This window comes from Pipra filicauda, unplaced genomic scaffold, assembly GCF_003945595.2.
Source record: "Pipra filicauda isolate LSUMZ 115617 unplaced genomic scaffold, ASM394559v2 scaffold62_size3274119_pilon, whole genome shotgun sequence".
Taxonomy (NCBI): Eukaryota; Metazoa; Chordata; class Aves; order Passeriformes; family Pipridae; genus Pipra; species Pipra filicauda.
This window is the reverse complement of record NW_024104787.1, coordinates 1,413,901-1,433,313: the sequence shown is the minus strand read 5'-3', so window position 1 is coordinate 1,433,313 and position 19,413 is coordinate 1,413,901. Positions and strand designations below refer to the sequence as shown.

At 48.8% G+C, this 19,413-nt stretch overlaps 1 protein-coding gene across 2 annotated transcripts in view; it reads right to left on the bottom strand.

The window, feature by feature from the left end:
* Positions 1-9,918, bottom strand: part of LIMD1 (LIM domain containing 1) — a 33,539-nt gene extending 23,621 nt beyond the window's left edge. For both annotated transcript variants that reach the window (XM_027729148.2, XM_039388300.1), the window contains exon 1: positions 8,663-9,918. In XM_027729148.2, coding sequence (XP_027584949.1) covers positions 8,663-9,800 — 1,138 coding nt within the window. In that variant the 5' untranslated portion in view covers positions 9,801-9,918. The remainder of the gene's footprint in view (positions 1-8,662) is intronic.
* Positions 9,919-19,413: the final 9,495 nt, after the last annotated feature.

Here is a 19,413-nt window from a genome sequence, read left to right as displayed (position 1 = left end):
ACCACAAGCTCCAGATTAATTGGAAAGGTCTGGAGAAAGTTAGGAAGAAACCCAACATGCTTACGACAGTGCTGAAAAGTAACTCCCAACTCTGGCAGCACCACGCTGGCACTCCCAGGGTGAGTAAATTTCTTCCTGCATCCGATAGCCGCGGCCATCAGTTTTCACACTCCAGGGATAAAAACACTCAGGAGTCTTTTGCAGTAGCATACACATGGCTGCTGAAAAGCAGGTACTTGATTTTCCCAGATTTTTCCTGAGCAGACCTGGCTCTCTGTGCTGCAGCTGCCTGTGTGCATTCAACCAGCATGCTGAAAGCTGTCCTAGTGCTGCGCCAAGCCCCACTGCACTCAGAGCCAGAGTCCAAACTGACACAAACCTGGACAGAAGACTGCAGAGAATAATTAGTTACTTTGTTTTGTCCAAATCCAACCCTAACTGAAACACTAGCTTGGCTACGGGCCCAGCCCAGTACAGACTGGCACCAAGTGAGCAAAACTCGCTAATTCTTTTTGAACTGAGCAGGTTTATCTCATTTATTGAAAGAAACATTTTAAGAAAGCAAAAGATAAATCATGTAGGCATTAAAGAAATATTTTAAAAAAAAGTCAAGGCAAAGATAAGAAAATTTGCCTTTTCAAATGGATGTGCTCTCCCAGGAATGCACACATTCAGCAGCAGCCTGAGTTTTTGTGCAATGATCTGATACAAAAGCTAAGAACTCAAAATTCCCTCTTGACTACAGCAATGCTGAGCAGAAAGTTTTGAGACCAGAAAACCTGCCAATTTTCCACGACACCCACCAAGCTTTCCACAGAGCCAATGTAGTTATTGCACTGCAAGTGCTGTGTTTTCCCCTTCTCTGTGCCAATGAGTGGCTGCTCCAGAAAAATTCACCAGCGTGCTCCCATTTCCTCTTTTCCTCAAAGCAGCCGGGTGACACTGACTATGGATGAGCAGCAAGAAGAAGCAGGAGGCAGAAGGCACAGCAGCTGAGTGCAGACACAGCGCCCAGTAAAGATGCTGGCAGGCATAAGCCGCTATGAAATACGCTAACGCAAACCCCATGGAGGGCAGAAATTGCCTCTGCTGTCTCCTGTCCACCCCATTAAGCTTCAGAACGTAGGCACTGCCCCTGTGGGTTCCTCAGTGGGACAGATGACAGTCTGGCCAGGTCCTGCAAGAGCTGCCCAGGCTCCCGCATCTGTACTGAAACCTTCCTCCACCTCTCGACCTATACCAGCCCCATTATCTTTCCTCCTTCCTTTAAGTACATACTCCATTTCATCCCCTGATTAACTCTTTTGCCCACTTCTTTAAAAATGTAGGCCCCTAAAACATGGAAAATAAAGTCATAGAATGAAAGGGCTTTTAAAATAAATTGACAATGTTGTCTGTAAAAACTATAATGTGATAAATTACTCAACTATGTAGTAACCAGTCATGCTATAAATATTCATCCATGTTCTGTGCCAAGGCTGACAAGTGAAAAATGGCATTATGGCACATCTGTATCTAGTTTATGTTCTTGCATGTATTTGCTAAATCTTATTTGGAAGCCTATTAAATCTCAGTAGCAAGTGGAATTACTCTGTAAATAAGTCTTTGCTTTTTCCAGATACAATATTCTGAAGTATTGTAAGCAACATACTTGAGCCTTCATCCCTGATTCTCAGCACACTTCCCTGAAAATGCAAAAAAAGGTGATTTTTATTGATTTTTCATTTCCTTTTGCCTTTTTTTTATAATTCACTCCTGCTGTCACAATGATCCCGCTTTTTTGGCTTCGGCTATGCAAGGTAAAGCAATACCTGTTGCTGACGGCAGCCAGTCGCTGAGCTCAGCAACACGTGTGTGAAGCCAGCCTGATGGAAGGCAGTGCAACAGAGGCTACCTCCAACCCCATCCCACTGCAAAAGAGGCTCTGTGCCCTGCTCCACGCCAGCTCCAACAACTATTTCCCGAAACAGTGCTGAGTGTGCTTTCTGCTAGCCAGGGCGTAGTGTTAAAATGTCAGCAGCATCAGTCCAGCCCCACATGCCGCTGACACTAGTCAGCAATTCCGGGTAATTTTCTTGGCATGGAGCAGCTTTTAGCAGAAACTTCTGCCCTCAGCTCAAAGCAGAGCGATCCTGAGTAGCCACAGCTCAGCAAGATGCCTGATTCCTGTGCTCGGTAACTTTGCCACACATAACAAGAGTTCATGCAAGCGCCGATTCAAGCAGATATGCCCTCTGAAATTACAGGTTTGAACCTTAGACAACGTTATTAAGAAGAAATGAAAGGTTTCTCTTTTACCACCAGGATGACAAACACATGCACGGCACCAGTAAATTCATGGCTGAGTACACGAGCAGAATGGTAGCCAGATCTGGAAAGGGAAAGGGATGGAAACTGCTGATTTCGGTTCAATTTCTGCCGGCAGGGCAGTCGGCCCCGGACAACAAAGAAATCTCTGTTCCCTTTTGCATCATGCGGCAAGCAACCGCCCGCGCTGCAGCTGAGTGTCTGAACAAAGGGACTTTTGGAGCAGAGCTGGGACCGAAAACATGCCCTGTAGGCCACTTCCCAGCACTTGCCATACTGCATCTCTGCACTGCAAACCAGGAGGGCTGTCACCAGGAACAGCCTCAGCTCACGTGACCAGACAGGTTTGATGCAGACCTCAAGGGCTGTCAGAAATGAAAGCAAACACGGTGCTCAGTCTGAAATGTCAGTCCCACCCTCAAAGTTCAACAAGTGCATTTCCATTTACCACCAGACCCTAAGCCACTGGAGACATTTTTTCCTCCAAGCGTTGCTATTTCACACTCACCAGAAGGAATTGCGTTACTTACTATATCCCATTCACTAAAAAATCAACATAAGCCATGATGAACAGGAGCATTTTCTGGGGTTTGTTGGTATGATTTATTTCCACATGCCAGACAACATCGATCTACAAAACAAGAACACAGTTGTGCATTTTTCCAGCAACACCCCTCTTCTTTCCAGCAGCATCCTCTTCTCAGCAACACCCAGTACAGCCCAGCTTTCCTATGCTCCTCGTTGGGTTTGCTAAGGCTGCTGCTTAATTTTGAAGGGCCAAATGCAATGGTGTGCTGCTTCCATGGTGAGATTTCCTTGCCATGTCAATTTGGTCCCAGATAAGAGGAATGCAGTGGCAGGATGATTGTGGTGGTGTGGGTTTGCATATGTGGCTAATCCAGAAACAGCACTTGGAAGAGTAAGTCTGTTCTACCCCTTGCATATGCTCCATGCAAGCCACATTTCCACAGTCAGATTGACTCTTCTCCAACAGATGTAACTGCCTTTTCCCCCTTCCTTACAGGAGACCGGATTTATGCTGAAGAACCCCCCAGAGACTTTGCACGTAAATACCTCTGGTATCACCATTCCCATCTGTCCACACATGCGCAGAGCTAATCCAGTAGACCCAGAAGTCGTACCTTCGCAAGGGTCCTCCCCGCTAGAATGCTACTTTGACACTCTGACAGGGAGGACTCTGTGAAGGGACAGCTTGTGCATTTCCAGCAGAACCAGCAGGAACCATCCCAGGAGAACCAAACCCTCCACTTGTACACACGTTTCAAAGACTGTCTGCTGAGAAAAGCCTTCACCCTGTCATACACAATGTGATGCTCAGTTCTGCTTTTATTTCAGAATTTATCCAGAATCTGAACTCACCTCCCCGTGGCTCACCATAACCAAGTAATTTCTGCAACAAATTCTGAGTTACACACATTGCATGCCTTGCTATGCTGTTATCCGCTACTGTGCCATTGCTCTTGCTGAAGAGGTGATTTCAAGGGGATCTGGAGGCCTGGGTGAGACGGAGTGTGTGGAAAACCTGGCAGTTTGGTTCTGTTCACTTCTGTGAACAGGGGGTTTGCTAAGGCTGCTGTGAACTTCTGTTCACTTCTGTGAACAGTGGTAGTAAAGATGTACAGATACTCTCTGCTCAAAGAACCACAGAGCTGGTAAACGCAATTTTTCTGTACCTTTTTCAATGCCATGTTCTTGACCCGAGACCTTGCTGTAGACCTTCATGTACACACTGCCAGCGAAGGACAAAAATGCCATCAAACTCATGTCAGTGACATTTTAAGTACCTTATAGTGACGTCAGAGATTACGATCACTCCAGTGCTACATGAATGAGGCTCCTTATTCCTTTCAATTCTCACTGCCACAGAATCCTGGCTGAAAGACTGACTGCTCCTCTGCCTCAACTTCTTCCTTTTTCTTTCCTTCTGATATATTATTCCTTAGCTTGCAAACCCAGCTGAGCTCCCCAGAGGAAGGGAGGAGAAGTGCATACCGCTGTAATCTTGAAGAACCATATTCCAGGCCAATACTTATTTGCTTGGTTCCTTGCAGTGAGATAAGCTTTGCAATCCGCACACACCCACTAGCCCAAGTGCCATGATCCTTCCAGCTTTCCTTGTTCCACCAGGACCTGTCTCACCCTGCCTCCCCCCTCCTCTCCGCTGCAGGCAGGCATCTCCTTTCAGCTTTGGTACTCTCCCAGGAGCAGGTAGAGAAGGATGCCTCTGCTCATTCCCAGTGGAAATGACGCCGTTACCATCACCCATCACATACAAAACAAACTCAGAGGAACTTTCATTTTAATCAGAAAATTCTCCACTTGCCAGCCCTGAAATGCCCTCGTTGCTGCCAAAGCATCCTGGTGCAGCACCATCAGCAGCGTTCCATAAAGTCCATGGGTGTGTTCAGCCCTAAAGTTAAACGAGCTGCGGTTTCGGCAGTGGTGAAACACTAACGTCACTGTGCACAACACTCTGAAAGAGCACTGCTGGCCTTTGAGCTGCCCACACCCATTCAAAGGTGCTGGGTCTCCACAGGGTTGAATGATTCAGCTACTGCTCTACTTCTGCCAAGGGGAAAAAAATCTGCAGGCTTTGCTATGAGATCTTCTCTGCCCGACTGCTGGGAAGCATCCCAGTTTTTCACTGCAAAACAAGATGCCCAGGGCCCTTCTGAACACCCACAGCTTATCAGTTCTGCTGTAAGTACCAAGAAAGCCAGAATTCAACATCTAACAAACACAACAAGAAAAAATGGTTTTAAAAAGAACTCTTGGTAAGGGTGTAGATAATCCCCCATCAGGTGGAGATTTCCATCTAGCTATACAAAATAAGTACTGGTCAAAATGTCATGCAACATGTTACGCCTCTAAAAGCACCTATCTGTGCCTGCAGACCAAGGAACTGTGTGGTACCATGGGCTCTGCTAAAACAGTCAAATCTCCCTGCAGACCCCTCAGCACACCTCAGCCAGTCCTCTCCCCTACCAAGTCACTTCCAGGCAGCGCAGGCAGATGCTTGGTTTGGTTATGCACCTGTCTGGATCTCACCTGAAAACTTATGCAGCACCAGTCCTTGGGATGGTGATGCTTCACTTAACTAAACATCTGGGTTGTGCTACTGCAGCTGTTGCAACTCTGCCATTCGCTCCTGTTTAATTAATCTTCTGTTTCACCAAGGGAAGATGAAGGCTGGTTCACCCACAGTAACACCATGGAAAATCAGTGGGATTCCTGCAGGTTCCCTGAAAACAGTACACCAAAAAAAACCTCAATAAATCCTAAGCTGGCTTCCAACAACACCTCCTGGGGACACGGGGCCCCTTCCCTGCACAGGAACCAGCCTCTCCAGGGAGCAACTTCAGGTTTTCCCTCCCCAGGCTTAAGATCTGGATGATACCTGAGACTCCCTATGTCCTCCTTGACAGCCCACATAAATCAAGTCAGCACTTCAAAAGCCCTCATGGAGAACCCAAATTCCTACACAGACACGTGAAGCCTTTGCAGCTCACACATAGGTCACTATTTTAAAAAAAAAGGAGATAAAGAAAGAGAACTCTCGGCTTTGTTTGCTTCTTTCCTTTCACTTATTACACATACCCTGAGCAGACAAAAAGCATTTTACACAGCAAGCTGGTGCTGACAGATAACCAGGCTGTTACTCCTCAGTGGAGCATCCTACCTGTATTATGCGTAGTCCCTAGCTTATCCTTTGCTAGGCTTTCATTTACAAACACACATTTTAACATAGTGAAGGAAAAAGCAGCTCCTTTACTGTGAAGAGAATTAATTGTTCATTGTAAATATCTGGTCCTGACTGAGACAGATTGAAGGACTGTATGTTAACATGACAGTATGTTAACATGAGACAGTCTCATCTTCAAAAAAATCTCCTTGTCATAAAAGCAGCACACAAAATTAGGAGAACTGAAAACGTTTTTGATAAAATACTTCAGTCATTTGCACTTCAGTCCTAGTTTAATTTCCTGGCTCCAATGTACTGCAAAGCTGCTGCAATAGACTTCCCTTCACTGGGGAAAAAGTCTGCAACAAAACAAACTATTGATCCTTTTTATCACTATTACATAAAAGTATTTATTTTCCATCCTAAAGTTGCTTGCTTGAGGGTAGGACATAGCAAAAATAGAGTCAGAAGACCAGCTAGGCCCTTTATTCCTACAAAGGAAGTAAGGTAACTGCAAAAAATGAAAATAAAAGTGAGAAATAGAGTGGGAGGAGGAGGCCCAGAATTAAAATACCTCAGTACTTGCCCCTTCCTGTTCCTTGGTCCTCCGCAGGGCAGATCTGCTGAGCCTTTCCCCACAGAGCTGTGGTTCCACAAAACTTTATATCTTCCTCTGCCATGACTCCATTGTTTCTTTTTCTCCTCTCCCTCTCTTCCATCCCAAATTCCTCAGACACTACATTCTGGTGCAAAACCTCCTGCCAGCAGGATGTCAAAATACCTCACTGGGGATCAGGCAGCCTCCATCCCTCCTCCCTCCCTGGGGCTCACCGGTACCTCAGCTGCCTGACCAGCCGGACTCTCTGCGCTGCTGAATTACTTCTGCTTCACTATAAATTTCCCATAGGACAAAAGCCTCCTTTTACATCTAACCCTTATTTTGTGACAAAAATGTAAAAATAATCTAACCACTGACTGGGTTCCCCTGCTTCCTCACCCAATCCCCATGCACATTTTGGATGAGGTACAATCCAGACGGTTTACTTGCACCGTGAGGAGAAGACACACGCAGCAGGCTCTGTTGGAGAGACCCCTGACACATCTCCAGTGGACCTGAATGCCACCTCCAGAAAAACATTCCCACTTTTGAGCACCACTTCCCACGAGACTGCTGTCCCAACCCCATCTCCATTACCAGCTTTTGTCCCAGCATTCAGTTGCCCCCCACCAAGGCTCCTTGAGCCCATTCAAACTGCACGTTGCCCACACAGGACGGAAAGTGCCGAAACATGTTTCCAGGCCAAAACACCCTAAGTACAGCAACTCAACACATCACTTTTCTGCGACAGGAAAAAACTGTGCTTGCCCTGCCACAGGGCTGAATCCAGTCTCAGATACTAAACAAACAGCCCCAGCACAGCCCTCTGCGGGCAAGTACCGCGGCCTGATGCCAAAACATATTTTGTTACGCAATTTGCAGATGGGCACTCAGTGGGCCCTCCAGCTACATCCCCAAAGTTTGGTGTGAAGCCCTTGTGTGGCTCAGACTACTGCTGAGCCACCCACTAACCCCACTGGACGTAACCCTGTGTAACAGCACCTGTGCAGCCTGAGATGCAGACCCTTCCTTGGCACCAAGCTGGAGAGTTTAATCTGTCCCTGCTTCTACTTCTGTGACTGCAGGTCTAAAATCATGAGGAAAGTCCATACACTAGACCTGTTCCTGTTGTTTGTTGAGCTAACTGTGGAGTTTTCAGCCTTCCCAGCAACTCCGGGTTTCCCTCTCCCAGAAGCTGAACTATTTTATCTGCTGTTAAATTGTAAAGTGAAACAGCAAGGAAAGGAAACGCTGAATTTGCCCCTCATCTTCTGCCATCCTGGCAGGACATTTAATATTCTCACTGGGAGACCCTCGCAGGTAAGTGGTCCCTTTTCGCTGCCAAGTGCCAGCGATAACCTCTGGTGGTGGTCTGGACTCCTCGCAAACCCAAGATTTAGGGAAGAACGTGCCACCGCCTGTTTTTCTGCCATTTTCAGGATGCATCAATCCTTTCAGTGCTGATGGGAATAAGATGCCAATCCTGGCAACTTTGGGAAACCACCACTCTTCCTATCCCAAAGCAATACCTCTTGAAGAGATCCTGCAAGCATACCTGGCTGTGGCCACCTCAGTGAGGGGTGGGTGCCACCAAGCCTCCCCTGAGCTCTGTGCCCTTCTCCACAACTGCAGCTTACGCAGGCACAACTCTTCTGCAGGCTGGACGGCTGCCTTCCTGCCCCCACGCGGTCTGGCCACATCCTTTTAATACATGGAGAACCAGGAGTACTGTCAAGAAAAGTTAAGTGCCTCCCTGCCGGCAATGAAGGGCACTTCAAAATATAGCTGCTCCAGCTTCTTTTCAGTGCTGTCCTTCCCCAAAGCTGCTAAACTACCTTTGCTTTAAAATTAAAGAGGTAGGATTAAAGGAAAAGGTGTTGCAGGAGGAAGAGCTTCCAGTCCCTGTCATAAATAAATAATACACCCTCCCTCTGGGCAACTGAAAGAGCACAACGAAGGAGAGCTCCAGGCAAATGCAATCCTGCAGGTCCAAACCCTGCAGTGACACTTTGCAATGAGCCCTCCTCCCAGCAACAGGTGGATTGCCTCCTTACCAAAGTAATCGGCCTTTGGCCGAGCATCCATCTCCTGCTCCAGGCGCTGGGTCAGTGCCTCCAGCTTCAGCTCGGCCGCCGATGGCCCCTGCTCTGGCTGTGGGAGAAGGGTCTGGCAGGGCAGCTTCACCTTTGCTGTGCTGGAGCTATCCAGGTGCCCGGAGTCTGACCGTGGCCCGCTCACGCCCTCTGGGCAAAGCGGCTGTGGAGCATTTGGAGCCACCAGCCCTCGAGAGGCCAGGCGTGAGGAGCCTGGCTCTGGGTTCACGCCACTGCCATTGGGCTTGTGGTTTTGCCCGTGGGCCACAAAGTGGCCACCTGGGCTGGGGTAGGCAGCGGCGTGCTGGTAGTCTGCGCTGGGGGCATTGGGTGCAGAGCTTGGTGGGTAGGGCAGCGAGACACCCTGGTACCACAGCTGCTTGCCATCTCCTCCGGCTCTGGGACCACAGGGCTCAGAGGGGCCTGAAAACCCCCGGGCGGGCTGCACCGAAGGCGTCGAGAAGGACGAAGACCGCTGCTGAGGCGCGGCCTCCTCTGGCCCTGCCGAGGGTGCCGGGGGGGTGCGGGCGTTCGAGAAGGAGGAGGATCTCTGCCCGGCTGGCGTCGGGTCACGGCCCCCAGCACCTCGCCGGCCCTCGCCGCCATTCTCCTGCCCAGGGCTCCCGGGCTGCTGCTCCCCGCGCCCCGCGCCAGGCTGTGAGCACCCCGCTCTGGGCATCCTGTCAGGCTCCGCTTCCCAGCCCCGGCGCCCGGCCTGGCTCCCGGGGGCCTCGGCACGTGCCCCGCTCTCTCCGAAGCCGCGCTCCCCTCCCTCGTAGGGCCTCGCTCGGGGCCCCTCGGCGGCGGGGGGCGGCTTGGCCCCCCGCGGCACCGGCGGGCTGGGCCGGGCGGCGTGGAAGGCGGTAGCCCCTCCGTTCATCGCGGCCATCAGCATCTCCTCCTGCTGCTGCTGCTGCTGCTGCTGCTGGAGGTGGATCTTTGCCATCTTCGTGGCGAAGACCCGCCTGGTCTCCTCGAACTCGGGGTTGTTGCCGGCAGCTTTGTCCACCCGAAAGAGACCGTCCTTGGAGGCCTCGTACATGTTGAGGTCCTCGATGAATTTGCTGGCTTCCAGACCCAGGTCGTCGTACTTATCCATCCTGCCTGGCTTAGTGGGATGACCCCCGCCTTCCTCTTCCTCCTCCTGTTGCTGCTGCTCCTGTTTCCCGCCGGGACCAGGGCAATGCCGGCAGCGGCGCCCGCTCCGTCCCGCCGCGCTCCCGCCGCGCCCGTCCCCGCGGGGGTGTGGCCGTGGGCGGGACCAAGAGGCGGGGCCACACTGCCACGCCCTCGGACCCGCCTCCTGGCCACGCCTCCTGGCCACGCCCCCCGCGCGCTCATCCCAGCTCCGTGGGGGCCGCGCGAGCGGGAGGTCGAAGGACGTCACGCGCGGCTCCAAAGACGTCACAGGGTGTCAGATCACGCTTGGGAAGGGGTTGGGAAAGGAAGCAGAGCTGGGAGGGGGGTTTGGAAACCCATGCACGCGGTGGCTAAAGTCACCCAGGTGACCTCGTCCCACCTCTGGATAATATCCCTTTTCTCACCCTGCCAGCCCGAAAACCCTCCTGGAAAACCCTTGTAAAAAGTCACACCCGCCCGTCGTGAAGGAAGCCAGCACCCCTCCCCTCCCGTCCCCGCCGAAAAACTGTGAGGGAAATCTTCATAATTATTGAAGCAATCAGTCTGTACAGTAGGAAATTGTATGAATTTTCTTAATATAGATACACATGCTATGCTGGATAGTCATGCTTAAGTGAGCACGCCTAAAGGACCTAGGATCATTGCAAGGAGGACAGCCCCTAACCTGAAGAAGAAAGGATACCCCTGGATGCCCAAGGTAACATTGGCATCCCAGCTCTGCCGACACCTTTGGGAACCCCCCACCCTGTTATCCAGCATCACATACATGTATCTGCAGCAAGACTAACTCCAGGGACATTTAGATCAGGAAAGAAGCAATAGATCATGATGTCATAAAATTATAGTTCCTTTCAAATACAGTGGCCTGTGTGTTACTTAGGGATGGGTCAAATCATGTTGTTTGAATGCTTGAAAGGTAAAAGAACAGGGTGTAAAAGTGCATTCGGGATGCCTGAACGTAATCAGACACCTCAGGCACATGATTAAAGATTTACCCTTGTGATTCTACACTTTGCATCCCAGGCTCCCTCCTCCATCAGCATGGGCCAAGTGCAAAATTTCCATGGTAAAACACAGCTGGTGGTGCTCAGAGGTTGAGGGCGGGCTGCAATGGGAACTGCTGGGCTCGGGAGAGCTGTGCGTAGGGAACTGTGGTACCTCTAAGTAAATTTACTGGTGCAGTTGATCCTACGGGCCCAGACACGTGTCCTGTGTTTCCAGAACTTGTTATTGTAATTCTCCCCCAGGCTCCAGGAGGTAGGGCCAAATGTTAAGGAATGTGGAAATTCGCTGCGTTTAATAATTGTGAATTGGGCTGCGAGCAAAACATGTCAGAAAAAAAAAATCTCCCCTCTTTACCAGTTCCCTTACAAAAGCACTCCTGAGTGACTGAGGCCAAATCTAAAATATTCTGACTCTTCCAGTGAGTTTTGGCCAATGTGCTTAAAAATCATGGCACTGTGAACCCCTGGAAAAGATGCCTGTCTTCTTTCAAAGCAACCTCTGAATTGGTTTGGTGCCTCCAAAGAGGCTCCGTGCTGGACCAAGAGGCTGGAGGCTTGTCCCTGCAGAAATAGCTTTAGGCTGGAGCTTAAGCTGGTAGGCTGATAAACTTTGGACTCACAAAAGTTAGCCCAGCCATAGCTGGGCTTATCTAACAGGGTTAGATAAGCGGGTTTATGGTTCCTAGGGAAGACAGGTGGATAGGAATCCCAGCACAGGGCAAAATACAGCAGTGGAGCTCCCCCAGTCCCCAGGACCTAGAGAAGGGGGATCCCAGCACATGGTGCCATTAACCATAACCTGACACTTTTTTGAAGGATTTATGGTGTTGGAGCTTTTCAAAATATCAGGAAAATGTCCCAGCTGCCAGAAAATCCCATCTATCAAACCTTTCCAAGCCTTCCTCTGCCCTGGGGGTGAGGGAAGGAGGGGTGTCACAGCTCCTTCAGGCTGATCCCCACAAGCCCTGTTTCACTTTGGGAGAAGCTGGGTGCCTTGGAGGCTAAACATTGCCTCACACAAGCCCCAGCAGCTCAGGAGGGTTCAGCCTCCATCTGGACACCTGTTCATGCAAAGCACAGCAAGGCCCTGCCTGTGGCAGGGCCCTTTAGGCTGGAGTGGAAAGGGTTTGCCTCCCATTTTTGTGGCTGGGAGAGGCCACAGTAGCCCCCAGCAGCTGTTTCATGCCAGGTAGGTGTAGGGTCAAGCCACCAGCTACCAAGAGTGAGAGTGACTACCTCTTTTGTGGGACTTGACCAAAAACGTTGAGTTCAAGATTAAGCTCAGCTGGGGCGGTGAAAGCCAAAGCAGTTTCAGTCTCTAAAGAGCATCCTCGGAAAAGTCTAGTTCAGATCTGTTTTTGCAACATCCTGGGCTGACTAGGAGACCCACAGAAAGGGGGTGAAGTGTGGGATGCCACCTCCCTGGCTTCAGGCTGCTTTTGGAGACCAGCTTAGCTGAGATGCTCTGTTTTCAGTATGACTGCTTTAATTTAAAATGGGGAGGGTCCAAAGCTAAAACAATAAGCAACAAAGTTGGTACTAAACCATGGATTGCTTGAGTCCATATTTGTGTGGAGAATGACAGAAAGGAAACAGAGCAGCAGGTAGATAAGGATGGGAGTGTGAGTCCCACCAGTGCTTTACTCACCAGAGGAATCTGCGACCTTAGTGGACAAAGAGCAATTGAAAAGGAAATTACACATCGTTCTCCCACCTTCTTGCATTTTTCTTACCAAAGCATGTAAAGTTAACCAAAGGGAGGCACGTTGCGATCCAGCATATCAGAGACTCAGACTTGTGTGTCTGTTGGAGTTTTTTTCTTCAAACACACTGAGATGAGGCTCTTCATCCCTCTAGGAAAAAACCCTTTGGTGGAACAGAAGTGTTTGGGAATAGACATCTCTATTTTCAGCTTTCAACAAACAAACCAAGGAAGAATATGTAACTTCCCCTAGATCATGGGGTTTTTTTCTGACTTTCTTTTTTAAGGGTCATGCATACATTTTCTGCTATTACTTTTTATCTAACATCTGTAAGTCCTTTCAGAGTCCAACCCACAGGAGTTCACCGTCTTGGGGTGGAAAGGAGTCGGGGGAAGCAGTCTTCTTGCCAAACGGCCACTCTGGATGCTGCTGACCTTCACCAGCTATGTAAAGTACATTTCCTTCCTATGCCAAAGGATCAAATCAGCTGTCTGCAGAACAATGCTTGTGCAGACGACGTGGAAAAGGCTGCTGAAGCCCTTCGCACAGGGACCCATCGCGCTGGGCTTGGCCTCCTTCCAGGCTCCTCATGCATGAGCAGACACTTTGATGGCAAGCGCCTTCGAAGGGGGATCAGAGCCAAGCAATTCAAAGGCATTTTGGTGTTGAATTCGCAACGCTTTCAGTGAACGCTAGGCAGCAAAATACCTTTGAAGTTTCATGCTCAGATTTATTCTTTCTGTGAGATTCGGGCTAGAGCTATTCCCAAGTGAGCAGATGATTAACTTGAACTTTCTACTAGACTGGAGATGTAATACTACACTGACTTGCAGACCCTTCTGCTGCGATTAGATATGGTCCTGCACTTTTATAGTTCCTGTGACTTTTACAGCCCATGCCTATTAAGAAATTAAGGGGTCCACGATTGCTGTTGTAGCACAGGACCAAAATCTACATGCCAATTTGAATCAACTTATTCTAAACTCTATCCCCTGAGGAAAAAAATAAAAAAAACATTCCTCATTTATTCTGTTTTTGTCCCTGTGGGCAAGGCTTACACACTGCATTTACTCATGCAAAATAATGCTGACAGCTTGTAACTCAGCCCCACTCCACGTGGCAATCGCAGCTGCCCGTGGGGCGGAGGGAGGCGGTGATTTGGGGAGAAGCAGCCCCTAGTGGTGTTCCCAGGTTTCGGCTCTACCTCAGTGGAGCACATCATCACAGCCTTGTGCTGGGGCGGCACAGCCCTCCAGGGCCGGCAGGCTGGGGCAAAGCATTGCCTGCCGGGGTAAACAGGGAAGTCGCAAATGAGAGCAGGGAGGGGATCATCTGTCTTTATTTTTTCCTGCCACGTTGGGCTCTGGACTCATATGGCAGAGAGATGGAGCAAATGTGGAGAAATCCACCCCCCCACACCCCCCCGATCATTTTTCTATCCGCGAGAAAACGCCCTCAGATTTTAAAGCATGACAACAGCTCGGGGCTGTATAGTTTATAGAAAAACATGATTAGGAGGTATCTGGGTGCCAATTTTTAGCTAGATCTCTCTCCAAAAGCAACTATTGCATAGTCAGGCTGCCTATTTGCAACCAAACTAGTACAAGGAACCAGTGGCTGGCAGCACACCAGTTTCTTTGTGGACATTTCCAGGTCTTCTCCCTGGTGCCTGTCTCCCCAGGGCCGTAGCTGCCCCAGGCAGGTCTTTTCCCACAGAAACCTGGACTTGGACACCACTCTGCAGCACTTGAGATACATGCTCCGTGTGTTTTAGCAGGAAAGTAATAAGTGCTTCAGTGCTAGAATATAAACAGAGTGAGCAATTTATAAGGCAGAAGTATTTTCAGGATGGAGCCTCGCTTGGTTCTTGCAGGAGCAAAGGCGTTTCTCAGCTTTTTGCAAGGCAGTGCCACAGCATCTCTGAACTCTCAACTGAATCACAGGGGGAAACGATGAATGTTCCTTCCAGCTTTCTAATAGAGGTTTTCAATAAACGTGCCATTTACCTGCACCGGTCAGGTGCTCTATACCAGGAGGATGATGCATCCACAGGGCTGTAGGGCAAATAAGAGGGTGGAGGAGGAGGGAGGGATGGAGCAAGGCGACTGTAGAGGTGAGCCTGGGGGCTGCTGTGGGTGGGAAAGCTGGGCTCAAGCCAGGGACCAGGCTGCTGGCTGGGCCGCTGTGGAGGTGGAGAGGCCAAACCTCAGCCTCTGCCTTCCAAAAGGTTTTCAGGAAACCAGCAGGGCAGGGCTGGGAGATGTTGTTCCTCCCCATGGCTGCCCCAGGGGCCCCTGCATTCCTCCAGGGGCCCCTGCCTTCTGCCTGCTCTGCCAGCACTGCCTGCAACCTGCCTTGCCTGCTGCCTACACGTTTAACCTCCAAGCTGCAGGGGTAGCTTGAAGGCTGGGGACAGCCCAGGTGCCCACCATGCAGCCTGGGTTGGTGCATACCCTGCCCCCAGGGTGAGGGCAGAAGTGGGTCTGTCCGGACTTGGATGTTTTGCTCCTGCTGTGGTACAAGTGCCTACTACAGGGCGTGATCTCTACAGGGAATTATGTTAAGAGTATTAACCAACATTAATTTAATTAACACTAAGGGCACAGAATGGCCAGGGCAGTACAGAGACAGCTTTCCACACTGCTTTTCAGAAGAGGTATGGATGCTTCACAGAAAGCTTTCAGGGTCACATTCCTTAAATAGCTGCACCTGCAAGCATCACTGGAGTGCTGCAGGCCCTGCTTACATGTGGGTAAACTGAGGCAGGGAAGGGTTACCTAGCAGGCCACACCTTGGGAAGGCAAGAGGAACCATGGGGAATGACTGAGATACCAAACAGGACTCCAGGAAGCAGCAGCAGAGAAAAGAGGCTGCAGGTCCCCAAGCTGTAGCAGTTCTGTCTCAATGAGAAAGACCAGAGTTGGGTGCCAAGTGCTTGGCTGCTGCTCTAGGGCAGAGAACAACCTTTACCTTCCTTCCTTCAGCTTCTCCAGGTGCCATCAGTGGTGGTGGAGACACTGCTCTCCCTTCACCGTCTCTCCATGGGGCCAAATGCTTTTGGTGGCTAGAGTTGCACCAAAATAATGAAGATAGCTCTGTTGGTTTTTCTGCCCCTGCTCAAAAGAATATGGAATTGTTTATTTTCTCCATTTTCTACTGAAAAGAGCCTTTTATCAGAACAAGAGTTTGCCTGGAGAATTTTCCAGCTCTGTTTCCCTGCCTCTTTATCAGTGCATTAACACAAACAGCACTGTGACCTTTTTAACCAACATATGTGGCCTTCAGTAATGCTGGGCTGGAAGCACTCCACAGGTCAGACGACATCCTGCCATCAGTCATCGGCCTCACGTGGCTTGGTGGACTTCAAGTGGATTTGCCAGATGCAGTCAGTGCATCCACCCCATTCTTCTGTGCATGTCCTAAGAGAAGCTCTCTGACTAACAGATGTTTTTAAATGCTCTTTCACATGGGAAAATTGGGAAGTATATGTTTTTATTGCACCCTTGCTATTTCATCCAGCCACGTGGATCTCCAGAGATGGAGACGTACTTAAGAAAAATATTCACTTTTAAAAGCTTCTACAGATTTTTTTTTCACAATACTTTCTTGGCTTAGCCAGTCCGGCAACGCACACTTGTATTTCTGTTTTGTGGCAATTAGTAAGATTTGCTAATTACACCGCTGTGTGTTTAAAGACAATTGATTTCCCTTTGTAGCAGAAAACAATTTCCTGTTATGCCAATTCTCTTAATCTTCATCAGAAACAAACCCAGGCTGCTGTTGCCAAAAATGTGTCAAGTTCCTTTATTAAATCAGTCTCTTTTCTGCCCCGGCTGTGTGTCCTGTGTTTATTATTCCCGATCAGTGGACTGGATCACCTACAGCTGTTATGACTGCATGTATTTCGCTTCACATATTGTTGGCAACAAACGCAGTTATTGAAAAGCAACTCCCCTTGCTCGGCAGCTTGTGCGTCTCTTCTGGCAGTGGGAAGTGGGTGTGCTGGGAGATCCCTGGACCTTTTACGCTTGGTTTTGGCACGTGTCAAAAACTACTGGCAGATAAGGAAGTTCGGAGCCTTAGATGTCAGTGTGGGCCGTCCCCTTGCAGCCAGCCCAGAGAGCGTGGCTGTATCTAAGAGAGCAAGCACAAAGGCACACATTTCTGCTCACATAAGTGTATAGGTTCTGTTTAGACTTATATTGAGGAAGACCAGGCTCCTCAAATAAAAGAACTTCTTATGCCCAGCACAAGCAGAACGTGAATATTCAACTCATATTATACTTAAGCCTGTTCTGTTTATACATTCCTTTGCTGAGTGAGCAAGTCAGCTGCCCAAAAGGGAGATCAAATTGGAGAGGCCCAGGCAGATGAGCACGCAAGGAAATATCCTTGGTTTTCAGTATTAGAGGGTACTTTTTGAGATCAAAACCTCTCACAGGTTTGGGCCATGTTCACCTGTTGACTTGGACTTGAGTTTGCAGTGTCTCATGGCCAATGTAAAGGCTGGCAGAATAAAAGCCATGAGGACTTCTCTCTGCAGTGTTGCTACATCCAGGCAAAAATACTCCCATTCAGAGGCACTAGCAACTTACAAAGCCAGGAAAACCTGTTCAAACTCTCTGACTACACAGAACACTAGAGCTAACTTTGTACGGGAGATGATGCTGGTTTACAACTCTCCAAGGTTTAAACTAGACCTGAACTTACCCAACCCAAGGCTGACTTCAGTGAGAGAAGTGCCATGAGACTCAAAGGTTGTGTGTGATTCAGGGCCTCCTGGGACAGACGGGGTTAGTGCATTGCAGACTGCTTTGTGGTACCGGAAAGTCACATTATTCAGGAAAGGGGAAAAAAATCCCACCTTTCCTCCACATGTTAGGCAAGATCTCTTTTATCATCTGGGCTGCAGATGAGAGCTCTGATCCTGTTCCCTCCTGCACAGAGATAATACTCCAGTTGAGTTCTTCTCTGGCTATGGCTGAGACTTGCTAAAATCTCCCTCTGATCTACTTTGGTCAGCTTCATTTCTCTGAGACACAAACCCCATTTCCATGAAAAAAATCCAAAACCCACAGTGTAGTTCCACCAGCATTTTTTGAAGTGAAAGCAGATGTCACCTGGACTAACAGAAGTCAGCGGGATAGTGAGTATATTCACCACTCAGGTTCTGTGGTGATCGACCTGGCTGCACATTGAACACTTGTCTTACAGCACTGTCCTTTGATACAAAATCGGCTCACATCATAATAGGAGAGGACTGAAGAAACACAGAAGCAGAAAAAGCATCCAGCAAAACCAGTGTATGTACTCTTCCGAGTCAGTAAATATACATAAATAAAGCCAATCGTGTCTTTGTAAACCGCAGTAGGTATTGCAAAACTACAAAAAACCTCCCAAACAAACAAAGGCCCCAATCCTGTACTCATTTATAGCCAAGCTTTTAGAAAAATCTCATGTCCTGCAAACCTCCCCAGGAAGGAACGACCAACAAAGCACTAGTTGACGTTCTTTCTGGTTCATGTTGATTGTAACAGGTCTAGAAAGTAGGAATAGCTTTCTGTGAGGCTTTACACTGAAGAAGGAGAGACTGTATGACCTGCATTATCTGTGGAAATTCTCCCTCCAGAAGAAACAAGCAGGCTTTTCAAAGTCAATTCTGAGGCATTACTTTAATCTGGTAAGAGAGCACACAGAGCTGATTTCACACCAAATTTCCATGTTTGGGCTCTGGTGAAGGACATGGAAAAATACATGCCTGTAGAGCAACACTCCCGTATAGGTTTTTTTTCAAAGCACAGGTGGAACAATCTGGCTAGAGAACTGTCTTAACTAGTGACCTAAGCTGTAACAGTGCCCGTTAATGTGATGTAAAAAGCCCTACTGCCTTGCTCCAAAGCAGCACTGGCATGTCCATGTCACCTCAGTCACTGGAGCTGACTATGAAGCACTCGTGACAGATAACACATTTTTCTACACCGTGGTGTCTTCCAGCACATTTCAGTGCCCCCATCACCCCGGCATCTGAGATCCTTTCTCATGAAATCAATGGCACTGGAAAAGTACTTAGCGACCTTTCAGGACTTCGCCAGCTTTTGTTTTTCTGGAATCAATGTCTGAAGGCTGGACTTTATAAAAATTTAGTCGCACGAACCATTTTGGTTAGAAAGTGTGCCACTAATTATTTTTTAGATTTGAAATTACTAAAAATAGAAATTCAATACAGGTTGGATCAGTGCAATGACCAACCTTCTATCACCTTGAGCCACAGGATGCTGAAAATGCCCCTTCTGTGCAATGGATCCTTTTCTTGGAGTAGTTTGTCCTGGGTCCATCCCACTGGGTTTAGCAAACCTCCCACATCATCTTTGGTTCATCATTTCATGGAATAAGGACAGTGGCACCAACTCCTTTTTAATGTGTCCAATGAACACAGTGCAATTTGACTGATCACTCGCTGGCACCTTCCTTCTCACTTCTCAAGTATCCCCCTTCCAGATTTAAAACTCCCGTGCTATTTACCCTCTGAACTCTTCAAGAGGACACAATCTGTGGTAATATCAGCATAAAGATGCTGTGTGACACAAGTAACAACTGTTAAATAAACGAGACTTCTGTGATAAGTTATTTTACAAAGGCTTAGTAACAGGCTACAGCCTCTGTATGATTACCAGGCCCATTTAGGCACAGAGGAAACCAGTGAGTTACAATTATTGTAAGACAAATGGCAGTCACGCTTCAGAGCAGGTCAACCTTGTAAGAAATGTCAGCAGCTGCCAGGACAACTGCACAGCTCTGCAGCTGGCACCTCTGCCGTCTTTCAAACATACACTTACCAGGGGATTAGGCTCTGTCACACTGCCTG